Below are 17,486 nucleotides of genomic sequence, written 5' to 3' on the forward strand. Positions count from 1 at the left end.
TAACACATCTCAGACTAGACATTTAAACGTCCTTTCTAGCTCTTCTATAAGAATCTTTTATTTTGGCTCGTGTCAGAGACTGGGAGTTTACAACAGTGGAATTAGTTTCAGTTGTACATTTTTTTTTTTTACATCTCGCTGCTTATCTCAGAAGATTCTCATGTACACGTGGTTCCTGAGATATCAGAGATTTACTGGCGTTGTGAGATAATCCGATTATATGTTAATCTGCACAGTGCGACTGCAGTAAAGACGACCTGAAACGCACCCAATGACAACAGGGTTCTTTGTCCTGGCCTGCTGCCTGCTGATGACTCTTGAATCGACCCTGCAGACAGTCAGCTGGGAGGGAGTCTGACAGAACTCCTAAACAAATAACACAGCAAAGGTCAATTACATCCCTGTAGCACCAAGAGAGTGAGAGAGACGGAGAGAGAGACAGAGCGAGAGGGAGAGAGAGAGAGATGAGTCGAGAGAATGAGAGAGAGGGAGAGAGTGAGAGAGAGAGAGACGGTGTGAGAGAAAGAGAGAGAGAGATGGGTCGAGAGAATGAGAGAGAGACGGTGCGAGAGAAAGAGAGAGAGAGATGGGTCGAGAGAATGAGAGAGAGACGGAGCGAGAGGGAGAGACGGAGAGAGAGAGAGAGAGAGACGGTGCGAGAGAAAGAGAGAGAGAGACGGGTCGAGAGAATGAGAGAGAGGCGGAGCGAGAGGGAGAGACGGAGAGAGAGAGAGAGAGACAGGTGGAGCTGGAACAGGAGGTGAACACACTCCAGTCAGCACAAAAAATCATCCAGCTCAACAACACTCCCTCAACCAGACCCGGAGAGCTTGAGGTGGAGAGAGACATATCTGCACTCTGGACTGTAGTGAGACAACTTCAACAGGAGACGGAGCAGGAGAAGAACAGCGCACTAGAGGAGAGGATCAGACTGCTGGAGGAGAGGTTGAGGGGGATGGCGTGTGACAGAGAACAACCCACTAGAGAGGTGGCCACTCCTGCAGAGAACCCAGCAGAACAGCCCACCTATAAAAGTCTTGACACCACATCCGAACAGTCTACCCCAGTCCCTGACCATGGCCTCGACATCACAGCAGGACAGACAAATGAAGAGCCCCAATCCCAGGGGATCCCATCGCCTCTGAGCACCCCCCCCCCCCCCCCCTGTCAGGCACCCTGATAGCCCACCTGACAACCCCCCCACACCAACTGAGGACATACACAAGCCACAGATTGTACTCCTTATGGACTCAAACGGGAAATATATACAATAAAATAAAATACATTCCCAAACATAGTGTCTTTCCCGTAACTGTGCCTCAAAACCAAATGTTTTCCTGGCCCACCACTCCAACCTGGACTTGAACAGCCTTTACGACCAGGTCCACCTATACAAGGCAGCAGTGCCCACCTTCACCCGGACCCTGAAGGATATCGCCCTCAAACACCTCACACAGGATCAACAGACACCCGCCTAGACCAGCGAGACACTCTCCCAGACCTGCGGGACAGTCTCCCAGACCTGCGGGACAGTCTCCCAGACCTGCGGGACACTCTCCCAGACCTGCGGGACAGTCTCCCAGACCTGCGGGACACTCTCCCAGACCTGCGGGACAGTCTCCCAGACCTGCGGGACACTCTCCCAGACCTGCGGGACACTCTCCCAGACCTGTGGGACAGTCTCCCAGACCTGCGGGACACTCTCCCAGACCTACACGTAGAGGACCCACGCCGAGAGGACCTACATCCAGACCACAGCACCACCAGCCACATCCACATCCACACCCCCACCCCAAACCAACCATGCCCATACCCCATTTAGGCCCCCTCAGATCAGACCTATGCCCCTCCTGCCCACCCCATGCACCCCACTCCCGCAAAGAGGGCCTCAACATGAAAGTCACACATACGCCCAGGCTGTAAGTAGGCAAACACCCACTCTTACACTAGCCCAAGCCAATGGCATGTACCAGACGCTCAGCAGGCTCTGCTCACACTTACTGGTCTGAGGCCAAACCACACGACTAACAACATTGGACACTTTATGGAACTAAAAGCCTTCAATATCTCATCCTGGAATATCCAAGGCCTGAGGTCATCTGCCTTTAGTCTAAAGAGCAGGAATCTGGACTTCACCAAAGAAATCGGAAATACAGACGTTGTCATCCTACAAGAAACCTGGTATAAAGGAGACGGACCCACTGGTTGCCCTCTAGGTTACAGAGAGCTGGTAGTCCCATCCACCAAACTACCAGGTGTGAAACAGGGAAGGGACTCAGGGGGTATGCTAATTTGGTATAGAGCAGACCTAACTCACTCCATTAAATTAATCAAAACAGGAACATTTTACATTTGGCTAGAAATTAAAAAGGAAATGATCTTAACAGAGATAAATGTCCTCCTGTGTGCTACATATATCCCCCACTAGAATCCCCATAATGAAGACAGCTTCTCCATCCTGGAGGGGGAAATCAATCATGTCCAGGCCTAGTGACATGTACTAGTCTGTGGTGACCTAAATTCCAGAACTGGACAAGAACCTGACACCCTCAGCACACAGGGGTCAAACACCTACCTGGAGGTGACAGCATTCCCTCCCCTATATACCCTCCTAAGCACAACTACGACAACATCAACAAAGAAAAACGGGTCACAACTCCTGCAGCTCTGTCGCATGCTGGGTATGTACATAGTCAATGAAAGGCTTCGAGGGAACTCCTATGGTAGGTACACCTATAGCTCATCTCTTGGCAGTAGTAATGTAGACTACTTTATCACTGACCTCAACCCAGAGTCTCTCAGACCGTTCACAGTCAGTCCACCGACACCCCTATCACAGAAAAACCACAGTCTACTTGAACAGAGCAATACTCAATCATGAGGCATCAAAGCCAAAGGAACTGAATAATATTAAGAAAAGCTATAGATGGAAGGAAAGTAGTGTGGAAACCTACCAAAAAACAATTAGGCAACAAAAAATTCAAACCCTTCTAGACAACTTCCTGGACAAAACGTTCCACTGTAATAGTGAAGGTTGTAAACTTCGCAGTAGAAAACCTAAATGGTATATTTGACCTCTCAGCTTCCCTATCAAATCTAAAAATGTCAAACAGAAAACCGAAGAAAATCAACAACAATTACAAATGGTTTGATGAAGAATGCAAAATTTTAAGAAAGAAATTAAGAAACCTATCCAACCAAAAACATAGAGACCCAGAAAACCTGAGTCTACACCTTCACTAGGATGAATCACGAAAACAATACAGAAATACACTACGGAAAAAGGAGGAACAGCACGTCAAAAATCAGATCAATGTAATTGAAGAATCCATAGACTCTAACCACGTCTGGGAAAATTGGAAAACACTAAACAAACAACAACACGAAGAGTTATCTATCCAAAATGGAGATGTATGGATAAACCACTTCTCCAATCTTTTTGGCCCTATAACAAAGAACAAAGAACAAACAGCAAAAACATATACATGATCAAATACAAATCTTAGAATCAACTATTAAAGATTACCAGAACACACTGGATTCTCCAATTACATTGACCCGAACTACAGGACAAAATACAAACCCTCCAACCCAAAAAGGCCTGTGCTGTTGATGGTATCCTAAATTAAATGATAAAATATACAGACCACAAATTCCAATTGGCTATACTTAAACTCTTTAACATCATCCTTAGCTCTGGCATCTTCCCCAATATTTGGAACCAAGGACTGATCACCCCAATCCACAAAAGTGGAGACAAATTTGACCCCAATAACTACCGTGGGATATGTATCAACAGCAACCTTGGGAAAGTCCTCTGCATTATCATTAACAGCAGACTAGTTCATTTCCTCAGTGAAAACAATGTACTGAGCAAGTGTCATAATGGCATTTTACCAAATTATAGTACGACAGACCACGTATTCACCCTGCACACCCTAATTGACAAACAACACACAAAAAACGAAGAAAAAGTATTCTCGTGCTTTGTTGATTTCAAAAAAAGCTTTTGACTAAATTTGACATGAGGGTCTACTATACAAATCGATGGAAAGTGGTGTTGGGGGAAAAACATATGACATTATAAAATCCATGTACACAAACAACAAGTCTGTGGTTAAATTTGGCAAAAAAACACACACATTTCTTTCCACAGGGCCGTGGGGTGAGACAGGGATGCAGCTTAAGCCCCACCCTCTTCAACATATTTATCAACGAATTGGAAAGAGCACTAGAACAGTCTGCTGCACCCGGCCTCACCCTACTAGAATCTGAAGTCAAATGTCTTCTGTTTGCTGATGATCTGGTGCTTCTGTCCCCATCCAAGGAGGGCCTACAGCAGCACCTAGATCTTCTGCACAGATTCTGTCAGACCTGGGCCCTGACATTAAATCTCAGTAAGAAAAATATAATGGTGTTCCAAAAAAGGTCCAGTTGCCAAAACCACAAATATAAATTATATCTAGACACCGTTGCTCTAGAGCACAAAAAAAACTATACATACCTCGGCCTAAACATCAGCGCCACAGGTAACTTCCACAAAGTTGTGAACGATCTGAGAGACAAGGCAAGAAGGGCATTCTATGCCATCAAAGGCATATACAATTTGACATCCCAAATAGGATCTGGCTAAAAATACTTGAATCAGTTATAGAACCCATTGCCCTTTATGGTTGTGAGGTCTGGGGTCCGCTCACCAACAAAGAATTCACAAAATGGGACAAACACCAAATTGAGACTGCATGCAGAATTCTGTTAAAATATCCTCTGTGTACAATGTAGAACACCAAATAATGCATGCAGAGCAGAATTAGGCCGATACCCGCTAATTATCAAAATCCAGAAAAGAGCCGTTAAATTCTACAACCACCTAAAAGGAAGCAATTCCCAAACATTCCTTAACAAAGCCATCACCTTTGAGAGATGAACCTGGAGAAGAGTCCCCTAAGCAAGCTGGTCCTGGGGCTATGTTCACAAACACAAACACACCCCACAGAGCCCCAGGACAGCAGCACAATTAGACCCAACCAAATCCTGAGAAAACAAAAAGATAATTACTTGACACATTGGAAAGAAGTAACAAAAAAACTGATCAAACTAGAATGCTATTTGGCCTTAAACAGAGAGTACACAGTGGCAGAATACCTGACCACTGTGACTGACCCAAACTTAAGTAAAGATTAGACTATGTACAGACTCGGTGAGCATAGCCTTGCTATTGAGAAAGGCCTCCTTAGGCAGACCTGGCTCTCAAGAGAAGACAGGTTATGTGCACACTGCCCACAAAATGAGGTGGAAACTGAGCTACGCTTCCCAAACTCCGGTCAAATGTATGACCATATTAGAGAAACATATTTCCCTCAGATTACACAGATCCACAAAGAATTTGAAAACAAACCCAATTTCAATAAAGTCCCATATCTACTGAGTGAAATACCACAGTGTGCCATCACAGCAGCAAGATCTGTGACCTGTTGCCACAAGAAAAGGGCAACCAGTGAAGAACAAACACCTTTGTAAATACAAATCCATATTTATGTTTATTTATTTTCCCTTTTGTACTTTAACTATCTGCACATCGTTACAACACTATATATAGACATAATATGACATTTGAAATGTCATACACAGAATCATCTAGAATGTCATTGTAGCGTTAAGATTTCCCTACACTGGAACCAAGGGGCCTAGCCCTATCCATGAAAAACAGCCCCAGACCATTATTCCTCCTCCACCAAACTTTACAGTTGGCACTATGCATTGGGGCAGGTAGCGTTCTCCTGGCATCCGCCAAACCCAGATTAGTCCGTCGGACTGCCAGATGGTGAAGTGTGATTCATCCAGAGAATGCGTTTCCACTGCTCCGGAGTCCAATGGCGGCAAGCATTACACCACTCCAGCCGACGCTTGGCATTCCACATGGTGATCTTAGGCTGCTCGGCCGTGGAAACCCATTTCATGAAGCTCCGGACGAACAGTTTTTGTGCTGACGTTGCTTCCAGAGGCAGTTTGTAACTCGGAAGTGAGTGTTGCAACCGAGGACAGATTATTTTTACGCGCTACGTGCTTCAGCACTCGCCGGTCACGTTCTGCGAGCTTATGTGGCCTACCACTTCGCGGCTGAGCCGTTCTTGCTCCTAGTCGTTTCCACTTCACAAAAACAGCACTTACAGTTGACCGGGGCAGCTCTAGCAGGGCAGAAATTTGACAAACATTTCTCTCTCTCTCCATTTTTCTCTCTCTCTCTCTCTCTCTCTCTCTCTCTCTCTCTCTCTGTCTCTACACTCTCTCTCTCTCGCTCTCTCTCTCTCTGTGTCTCTACACTCTCTCTCTATCTGTCTCTCTCTCCCTCTCTGTCTCTACTCTCTCTCCCTCTCTGTCTCTACTCTCTTTCTATCTCTCTCTCTCTCTCTCTCTGTCTCTGCTCTCTCTCCCTCCCCCTCTCTGTCTCTACTCTCTCTCTCTCTGTCTCTCTGTCTCTCTCTCTCTCTTCACTCAGATAGAGTAGTGTTGACACTACCCCAGCTGAAGGATTTGTGCTTCTTGAATTTATCCGTCCCAGGAGTGTGACAAGATCACTGACATCTCCCCAAAAATATGTCCTACTAAGCAAACATTGCATTGGCACGAATTCCTCACTTTTCACTGCGTGTGCGTTTTAGCGATTCAAGCACTTTCAGTTGGGAAATTAATTTGATTCAAGGCCTGAACTGTGCCAATAGATTCTAACATTCTGAGTATGTCCATTCTGTGAAGGTCTGTGTTCACAGTGCAGTTTGCAACGGTCACGTTCTTGGGGGATGATTGATTGATAAGAGAATCGTGTCTCAGGTCAGATTTTGTAGTCGATGTTACTCAATGCCAATCAAAGTTCAAAGGGCACGAAACATCACCATGAGGTGAGAGACAGAGCTTTGTCTTCTAAGCATGTTGACGTCAGAACTTCGAACTCATAATTAAGAAACTAGAATGCAGAACTCATAATTCAGAACATAGAACTTCATTTTGGATTGTTTTATGGATTGTCTGTATTGTGAATACTTAAATCCTAGAATTCAAACGTGTTCTTGCAAGAGCTTAACCTAATTTTAGGTCACATTCAACTTGTCAAATCAATATGATTGCATGTTTTTTGTTTCAAAATACAATAACATGCAAGAGATAGACCAACATCCTTTTACATAACGTACGGATTGTTCTGGAAGACATACAATATAAATACAAAAGTATGTGGACACCCCTTCAAATGAGTGTATTCAGCTATTTCAGCCACACCCATTGCTGACAGTGTCACGCCCTGATCTGTTTCACCTGTCCTTGTGTTTGTCTCCACCCCCCTCCAGGTGTCGCCCATCTTCCCCATTATCCCCTGGGTACTTATACCTGTGCTCTCTGTTTGTCTGTTGCCAGTTCGTCTTGTTTGTCAAGTCAACCAGCATTTTGTCTCAGCTAATGCTTTTCCCCAGTTTCTCTTTTTCTTCACCTCCTGGTTTTGACCCTTGCCCGTCCTGACTCTGAGCCCGCCTGCCTGACCTCTCTGTCTGCTCCTGAGGCTGCCTGCCATCTTGTATCGTTGCCCACTACTCTAGATTATCGACCCCTGCCTGCTTTGACCTGTCGTTTGCCTGCCCCTATTGCTGTAATAAACATTTCGACTTCAACACAGTCTGCATTTGGGTCTTACCTGAAACCTGATGGACAGGTGTATAAAATAGAGCACACAGCCATGCAATCGCCATACACAAACATCGGCAGTGGAATGTCCTTACTGAAGAGCTCAGTGACTTTCAACGTGGCACCATCATAGGATGCCACCTTTCCAACAAGTCAGTTCATCAAATTTCTGCCCTGCTAGAGCTGCCCCGTTCAACTGTAAATGCTTTTATTGTGAAGTGGAAACGTGGAGGAGCAACAACGGCTCAGCCACTAAGTGGTAGACCACACATGCTCACAGAATGGGACCGGCGAGTGTTGAAGCGCTTAGCGTAAAAATCGTCTGTCCTCTCTTGCAACACTCACCACCAAGTTCCAAACTGCATCCGGAATCAACGTCAGCACAAGAACTGTTCGTCGGGAGCTTCATGTAATGGGTTTCCATGGCCGAGCAGCCACACACAAGCTTTCTAAGATCACCATGTGCAATGCCAAGTGTTGTCGGCTGGAACATGCAATCATATTGATTTGACAAGTTAAATATGACCTAAAATTAGGTTAAAGCTCTTGCAAGAACACATGTTTGAATTCTAGGATTTAAGTATTAAACTACCAACGGGACATTAAAAACTGTAACATCTTATGCTTCACAGAGTCGTGGCTGAACGACGACAATATCAACATACAGCTGGCTGGTTATACGATGTACCGGCAGGAGAGAACAGCGGCGTCTGGTAAGACAAGGGGTGGCGGTCTATGTATTTTTGTAAACAACAGCTGGTGTACGATATCTAAGGAAGTCTCGAGCTATTCCTCGCCTGAGGTAGAGTTTCTCATGATAAGAAAAGCCAAGGCTAGCTTTTTCAAGCAGAAATTTGCTTCCTGCAACACAAACTCAAAAAAGTTCTGGGACACTGTAAAGTCCATGGAGAATAAGAACACCTCCTCCCAGCTGCCCACTGCACTGAGGATAGGAAACTCTGTCATTTTTCTACAGCTGGCCATGCTTTCCACCTGGCTACCCCTACCCCGGTCAACTGCCCGGCACCCCCCACAGCAACTTGCCCAAGCCTTCCCCATTTCTCCTTCTCCCAAATCCAGTCAGCTGATGTTCTGAAAGAGCTGCAAAATCTGGACCCCTACAAATCAGCCGTGCTAGACAATCTGGACCCTTTCTTTCTAAAATTATCTGCCGAAATTGTTGCAACCCCTATTACTAGCCTGTTCAACCTCTCTTTCGTGTCGTCTGAGATTCCCAAAGATTGGAAAACAGCTGCGGTCATCCCCCTCTTCAAAGGGGGGGAAACTCTTGACCCAAACTGCTACAGACCTATATCTATCCTATCCTGTCTTTCCAAGGTCTTCGAAAGCCAAGTTAACAAACAGATCACCGACCATTTCGAATCCCACCGCACCTTCTCCGCTATGCAATCTGGTTTCAGAGCTGGTCATGGGTGCATCTCAGCCACGCTCAAGGTCCTAAACGATATCTTAACCGCCATCGATAAGAAACAATACTGTGCAGCCGTATTCATTGACCTGGCCAAGGCTTTCGACTCTGTCAATCACCACATCCTCATCGGCAGACTCGATAGCCTTGGTTTCTCAAATGATTGCTTAGCCTGGTTCACCAACTACTTCTCTGATAGAGTTCAGTGTGTCAAATCGGAGGGCCTGTTGTCCGGGCCTCTGGCAGTCTCTATGGGGGTGCCACAGGGTTCAATTCTTGGGCCGACTCTCTTCTCTGTATACATCAATGATGTCGCTCTTGCTGCTGGTGAGTCTCTGATCCACCTCTACGCAGACGACACCATTCTGTATACTTCTGGCCCTTCTTTGGACACTGTGTTAACAACCCTTCAGGCGAGCTTCAATGCCATACAGCTCTCCTTCCGTGGCCTCCAACTACTCTTAAATACAAGTAAAACTAAATGCATGCTCTTCAACCGATCGCTGCCTGCACCTGGCCGCCCGTCCAGCATCACTACTTTGGACGGTTCTGACTTAGAATATGTGGACAACTATAAATACCTAGGTGTCTGGTTAGACATTAAACTCTCCTTCCAGACTCACATCAAACATCTCCAATCCAAAGTTAAATCTAGAATTGGCTTCCTATTTCGCAACAAAGCATCCTTCACTCATGCTGCCAAACATACCCTCGTAAAACTGACCATCCTACCGATCCTCGACTTCGGCGATGTAATTTACAAAATAGCCTCCAATACCCTACTCAATAAATTGGATGTAGTCTATCACAGTGCCATCCGTTTTGTCACCAAAGCCCCATATACTACCCACCACTGCGACCTGTACACTCTCGTTGGCTGGCCCTCGCTTCATACTCGTCGCCAAACCCACTGGCTCCAGGTCATCTACAAGACTCTGCTAGGTAAAGTCCCCCTTATCTCAGCTCACTGGTCACCATAGCAGCACCCACCTGTAGCTCGCGCTCCAGCAGGTATATTTCTCTGGTCACCCCCAAAACAATTCCTCCTTTGGCCGCCTCTCCTTCCAGTTCTCTGCTACTAATGACTGGAACGAACTACAAAAATCTCTGAAACTGGAAACACTTATCTCCCTCACTAGCTTTAAGCACCAGCTGTCAGAGCAGCTCACAGATTACTGCACCTGTACATAGCCCATCTATAATTTAGTCCAAACTACCTCTTCCCCTACTGTATTTATTTTTTTATTTTGCTCCTTTGCATCCCATTATTTCTATTTCTACTTTGCACATTCTTCCACTGCAAATCAACCATTCCAGTGTTTTACTTGCTATATTGTATTTACTTCGCCACCATGGCCTTTTTTTTACCTTTACCTCCCTTATCTCACCTCATTTGCTCACATTGTATATAGACTTATTTTTCTACTGTATTATTGACTGTATGTTTGTTTTACTCCATGTGTAACTCTGTGTTGTTGTATGTGTCGAACTGCTTTGCTTTATCTTGGCCAGGTCGCAATTGTAAATGAGAACTTGTTCTCAACTTGCCTACCTGGTTAAATAAAGGTGAAATAAAATTAAATCAAAAATAAGCTGCAGACCACGTTACCTTCCAAGCATTTACCTAGCGGTTTCTTTGTAGCTGTTTACATACCGCCACAGTCACAGGCTGGCACAAAGATAGCATTGAATGTGTTGTATCCATAAGCAAACAAGAAAAAGCTCATCCAGTGGCGGTGCTCCTAGTGGCCGGGGACTTTAATGCAGGGAAACTTAAATCAGTTTTACCAAATTTCTATCAGCATGTTAAATGTGCAACCAGAGGGAAAAGAACTCTGGACCACCACCTGATCGCCGACAACAACGAGACAGCCTATAGGGAGGAGGTCAGAGACCTGGCCGTGTGATGCCAGGACAACAACCTCTCCCTCAACGTGATCAAGACGAAGGAGATGATTGTGGATGACAGGAAAAGGAGGACCGAGCACGCCCCCATTCACATCGATGGTGCTGCAGTGGAGCAGGTTGAGAGCTTCAAGTTCCTTGGTCTCCACATTACCAACAAACTAAGATGGTCCAAGTACACCATGACAGTCGTGAAGAAGGCACGACAAAGCCTTTTCCCCCTCAGGAGACTGAAAAGATTTGGCATAGGACCCCAGATCCTCAAAAGGTTCTACAGCTGCACCATCGAGAGCATCCTGACTGGTTGCATCACTGCCTGGTGTGGCAACTGCTCGGCCTCCGACCGCGAGGCACTACAGAGGGTAGTGCGAACGGCCCAGTACATCACTGGGGCCAAGCTTCCTGCCATCCAGGAACTCTATACCAGGGCGTGTCAGAGGAAGGCCTTAAAAATTGTCAAAGACCCCAGCCACCCTCGTCATAGACTGTTCTGTCTGCTACCACACGGCAATTGGTACCGGAGTGCCAAGTCTAGGTCCAAGATGCTTCTAAACAGCTTCTACCCCCAAGCCATAAGACTCCTGAACATCTAGTGAAATGGCTACCCGGACTATTTGCATTTGATTTGTAAAGCTTGCCGCTATTGGACTCTGGAGCAGTGGAAATGTGTTCTCTGGAGTGAAGAATCACGCTTCACCATCTGGCAGTCCGACGGACGAATCTGGGTTTGGCAGATGCCAGGAAAACGCTTTGCTGCCCGAATGCATAGTGCCAACTGTAAAGTTTGGTAGAGGAGGAATAATGGTCTGGGTGCCTCTTTCATGGTTCGGGCCCCTTAGTTCCAGTGAAGGGAAATCTTAACTCTACAGCATACAATGACATTCTGGATGATTCTGTACTTCCAACTTTGTGGCAACAGTTTGGAGCAGGCCCTTTCCTGTTTCAACATGACAATGCCCCCTGCGCACAAAGCGTAGTCCATACAGAAACGGTTTGTTGAGATCGGTCTGGAAGAACTTGACTGGCCTGCACATAGCCGTGATCTCAACCCCATCGAACACCTTTGGGATGTATTGGAACGCCGACTGCGAGCCAGGCCTAATCGTCTAACATCTGTGCCTGACCTCTTGTGGCTGAATGAAAGCAAGTCCCCACAGCAATGTTCCAACATCTAGTGAAAAGCCTTCCCAGAAGAGTGGAGGCTGTTGTAGCAGCAAAGGGGGAACCAACTCCATATTAATGCCCATGATTTTCGACAAGCAGGTGTCCACATACTTTCGGGCCTGTAGTGTACTTTCATCTGTGTTGCTTGAATATAGGTGAAAGGTAAAGGAAGGTTCTCTTTGAGAAACACAGATAACAGTATGTTCCATATGCCCTCTCCAGACTCTATTCTGAATGTGGAACACTGCAATCGAGATGACAGAGTCAGTGAGTCAGACGGAAAGGCAGGACCTTTGGTTTGCCTGACCCGGTTCTAAACCCGGTTCTAAACACTGTTCTCTCTCTGCGGTCTGTTCTCCTCGTGATTTCTTCATGACCACGCTCTTATGCAGATGTGATGACTCACACGGTTTCTCACTCACGCTTTCATGATGCACACATTCCAGGAATCAATTCAATTCAGTCAACTTTATTGACATGGAGACTTAAATTACTTACATTGTCAAAGTATACATATAACAAAACAGCAACAATAATAGCAGTAGTGGATATGGGATTACCATTAACAGCAACTACAACAACAATACTACATCTATACAGTCAGCTCAGTCATAAAAAATCCTTTAGTCCCTAGATGTGTTACTTAGTAGTGCTTTGGTGTGTGTGTGTGTGTGTGTGTGTGTGTGTGTGTGTGTGTGTGTGTGTGTGTGTGTGTGTGTGTGTGTGTGTGTGTGTGTGTGTGTGTGTGTGTGTGTGTGTGTGTGTGTGTGTGTTGGGGGGAGTGATGAGGAAGATAAGGAATAACAATGTCGCCCCTTAGCACTAATCTCAGGTCAGATTGACAGTTCCTCCTCTAATGGTTATGGCAAGAATAGATACTAGATCTGTGTCTAAGGGTAACTTTTCTTATCATTTATGAAGAGGACTTTCTATCTTAACTCTCCCCCTTCAACCCCCACCCTTCAACCCCCCCATCATTATTCAACCTCCCCTTCCCCCCTCACCCTTTCAACCTCCCCTCCCCATCATTATTCAACCTCCCCCCTTCCACCTCCCCTTCGACCCCCCCCCCTCACTTTCACGTCCATGCCAGCAGTGTCTGTATTGCAGGTGTGTGTGTGTGTGTGTGTGTGTGTGTGTGTGTGTGTGTGTGTGTGTGTGTGTGTGTGTGTGTGTGTGTGTGTGTGTGTGTGTGTGTGTGTGTGTGTGTGTGTGTGTGTGTTTGTGTGTGTACTGCTGTACTGTTCTGTTGACTCACGGTTTAGGGCCCCGTCTAGAGAAAAGCTGATCAGAACGATCTTCAAACTTTGAACAAACACGTGATGAGAGATAGAGAGACAGAGAGAGAAACAGCGTGAGAGAGAGAGACAGCGAGAAAGAGAGCGAGAGAGACAGCGAGAAAGAGAGCGAGAGAGAGAGAGACAGCAAGAGAGAGAGACAGCGAGAGAGAGAGACAGCGAGAGAGAGAGACATAGAGAGAGAGAGACATAGAGAGAGAGCGAGAGAGAGAGACAGCAAGAGAGAGAGAGAGAGACAGCAAGAGAGAGAGAGAGACAGCGAGAGAGAGAGAGAAAGAGGGAAGGGGGACTATAAAGAGGATGGGACAATCTACTTCTGCAGAGAGAAGAGAGATCCCACCAGAGCTCCAGTTACTGAGGACACAGTACAATACCTGTTTAAAAGTTCTATCTACTCTACTTCTGTCTTTCTATATCATCTGACCTACTCCAACATGCAGGACCGTCAACACTACTTCATGATAGCCTTCACATGGTTCCTGGTGTTTCTGGTGCTCGGTCCGCAGGTAAGACCAAGCCTTTATTTTACAGTTTCTTCATTTGTGAAATATCTTTGGACACAGTCAAAGTGAACATGCAACCTCAAACAATACAGGGTTAGGTCCATGCGAGGAACTTGAAAATGTGGAAAGAATTGAAAAATGTATCAGCAGTGGAAGTTCCTTACAATCTCAGGAGTTAATCTCCGTTTAAATGGAAAATACATATTTACTGCGAGAAATATTGAGTGAGATTTAATTTGTCATCTTTTTAAAATGTATTTTTTATTTTATAAGTCAGGAACAACGATAGCTCATTGACTATATCTGTGTTTGTCTATCAGGTGTCTGCCTGCCCTGTTCCCTCCCTAGACGTTCTACGGAACTTTGGAACAGCCAACCCTTTAGAATAATTTTAAAATATAGACATTATATATATTTAGCATTGCTGTATACCGTTGCTGAGTATTAGCAGTGTACAATATAACCACCTCAAACAGATAATGAATGTAAAGAATTTGACTGAATAGTTTGATGTTAAGTGATTTATTTTATTTTATCAGAGCGAGCATACTCCCACTAGACATTCATAATGTTTATGTAGGATATATGTACTTAGCTGTCTCTACCTTTGTCTCTAACTGTCTGTACTGTTGGATCTCTCTTCATTGACTATATCTGTACGTTTCAATCAGTCGTCTGCCAGCCCTGTTCCGTCTGTGGATGTCCCACCCAGATCTGGTCATCTCCAGCCAGAAGGTCAGAGGGCACTGAAGCGGATGGCTCGTATGACCCCGTTGTGGAGGACCATGGGTACTAAACCCTACGGGGCGTACTGTCTAAACAACTACGAGTGCTCCACTGGAATCTGCAGGTAACGTATCTGTCACACACACCTGGGCAACACTTGTGGGTCATAACTAATCATACGTTACAGTACCAAGGTACCACTCTGCTGCTGCATGACTCAACTACATTGTTGACTTGACCTTGTCTTATTTGTCTCCCAGTTTCATGTATGAAAGTAGATTCTTGCCCAGTATGTCAGTCAGGCCATTTTGTCTAGTCTTCTTTTGTGAAACAAGGGGTTAATGTCTCATAAAGATCCCATTGACTCGCTTTTCATTTAATAGAGCTGAACAAAAAAAACAACATGTTGTTGATTCATTAAAAAAAAAATGTATCTACTGTCCCCTCCCCTCTCTCTCTCTCTCAACCCCCTCTCTTACCTCTCCTTCCCCCCTCTCTCTTTCTCTCAACCCCCTCTCTTACCTCTCCTTCCCCCCTCTCTCTCTCTCTCTCTCAACCCCCTCTCTTACCTCCCCCCCTCCCTCTCTCTCTCAATCCCCTCTCTTACCTCCCCCCTCCCTCTCTCTCAACCCCCTCTCTTTCCTCTCCTTCCCCCCTCTCACTCTTTCACTCTCTCTTCTCCTCTCCTCTCCTCTCCTCTCCTCTCCTCTCCTCTCCTCTCCTCTCCTCTCCTCTCCTCTCCTCTCCTCTCCTCTCCTCTCCTCTCCTCTCCTCTCCTCCTCCTCTCCTCTCCTCTCCTCTCCTTTCCTCTCCTCTCCTCTCCTCTCCTCTCCTCTCCTCTCCTCTCCTCTCCTCTCCTCTCCTCTCCTCTCCTCTCCTCTCCTCTCCAGGGGTGGCCACTGCATGTTCAGCCAACCCATTAAGTCCTAGAAGAGAAGACGGAGTAACGCTCCCAACATGTTTCCCAATCTGTTCTCCATGGACCCTCCCTCTCCTCTACATAGCCAAACATGCAGACATTATGTGGCTTGACATCTATCTATGCAAAACAACCTGTGTATTCATAAGGTATAACTGAAGTATGAGAAGGGTTAACATATCTTAAAGGAAGGGTTAAGGTATACCTAAAATATATATATATTCCTTAAGATTTCGCTTAGGCAAAGGGGATTGTTATATTTCATTCTATCTTTCTGACTTTACCAAAGTAAGCGGATGAGATGCTGATAAGGGCAAGCTTTAGCCTAATATGACAGGGTTAAAGCATCTTTAACAAACCCCTTATTAAGATGTTCCTAAGAATATATCGTCCTTTAGGATTTTCCTTAGGCAAAAGGGAGGGTTACACTCTTAGGAAAAATAATTCCAAAAGGGTTCTTCGGGTGTCCCCGTAGGAGAACCCTTTCTGGTTCCAGGTAGAAAGGGTTCTCTCCTATGAGAACAGCCAAAGAACACGTTTGTGTTCTAGATAACACTTTTTTGTTCTAAGAGTGAAGATGTGATATTAAATGCTAGCTTTTGGACCGTACCAAGGGGAACAGCATGTCAATGTGACAGACACATGGATTTTTGGTTATAAGGTTTTCAATATTTCTACTAATATTTCATACAGGGTGCTGGCCAGAGACAAACAGTAGCTAGGCGCCGAAACATAGTCTTTCAAAGTGCTTCACCAAATGTTAACAGTCAACACACTCACATTCAACGTAATGGTGACTATATTCGCTTTGCCATCGAGGAATTTATCCTCCAACTATATCTGCCATGCAGTATCAGTTCAATCGGATTAGATGACGTGGCCTTTTTAAAAAATCAGAATCAGATACATTTTCCTTGTACATGCATCCTACTTTGATCATACTTGATAGTGACGTGGTGAGATAGGCAATGTCATAACGTCAGACTTTGGAACTTTGTGTTCTGGGTAAAATATATATTTTTTTAAAGAGAGTGAAAAAGGGAAAGGGAGAGAGAGAAACCGAAGTGTCATTGAACCAGAGATAGAGGGGGAGAGAGGGAGGGACCGAGATAGATAGATAGAGAGTGAGAGTGAGAACAGACATGGAGCAATGGTTATGTGTAATGATTGACCTCACCTTTGACCTCTAGGCCAGATGTTTTATGCATATAGAGATGTACTAGAGAGCTCATCTCCTGTCTTTGCAATGGCCTTTGGTCCAAGTGCTCTCTATCCAACTTCATGTTTATGCATGCTCACTTTTTTCTACTTTTTATATATAGAAACATATTTAAATCGTTTTCATATATGTATTTACTGTATGTATGTAATTAAACAAGTATTTATATAGTAGTCAGTATTTTGTGAGATTACAACTAGTCTCAAGGTTGGGAATTATGTTAAGTCTGTGGTCTGATGAACAGCATCAAAATGCTCTATTTTTTATTAAGATTTCTTATTTATACCATTCGTTATCATTCGTACTCATTTGAACAAATGTCATTAAAATATCTTATTCGTTGTATTATACGTACTTAAACTACATGGTTGCCATAGATACCAACGTATATCAATCTCCTCTGGTCACAAAACAATGTGCAATACAAAATAAAGAGGGTTCTTAAATTACCAGATTTTCCTTTGTCTTTATGAGCCCCTTTTCAGTGTGTCTACTACAGTCTACTAATATCAGTCTTTTCAGTGTGTCTACTACAGTCTACTAATATCAGTCTTTTCAGTGTGTCTACTACAGTCTACTAATATCAGTCTTTTCAGTGTGTCTACTACAGTCTACTAATATCAGTCTTTTCAGTGTGTCTACTACAGTC

The 17,486-nt window shown here is 44.9% G+C and overlaps 1 protein-coding gene across 1 annotated transcript; it reads left to right on the forward strand.

Annotated features, from left to right (window-relative positions):
- Positions 1-13,772: 13,772 nt before the first annotated feature.
- leap2 (liver-expressed antimicrobial peptide 2) lies at positions 13,773-17,287 on the forward strand. Its single transcript, XM_039017044.1, has 3 exons — positions 13,773-13,976; positions 14,645-14,823; positions 15,590-17,287. The coding sequence occupies exons 1-3, from the start codon at positions 13,905-13,907 to the stop codon at positions 15,627-15,629; spliced, it is 291 nt and encodes a 96-aa protein (XP_038872972.1). The 5' UTR covers positions 13,773-13,904; the 3' UTR covers positions 15,630-17,287.
- Positions 17,288-17,486: the final 199 nt, after the last annotated feature.

The sequence above is a fragment of the Salvelinus namaycush genome, chromosome 21 (assembly GCF_016432855.1).
Source record: "Salvelinus namaycush isolate Seneca chromosome 21, SaNama_1.0, whole genome shotgun sequence".
Taxonomy (NCBI): domain Eukaryota; kingdom Metazoa; phylum Chordata; class Actinopteri; order Salmoniformes; family Salmonidae; genus Salvelinus; species Salvelinus namaycush.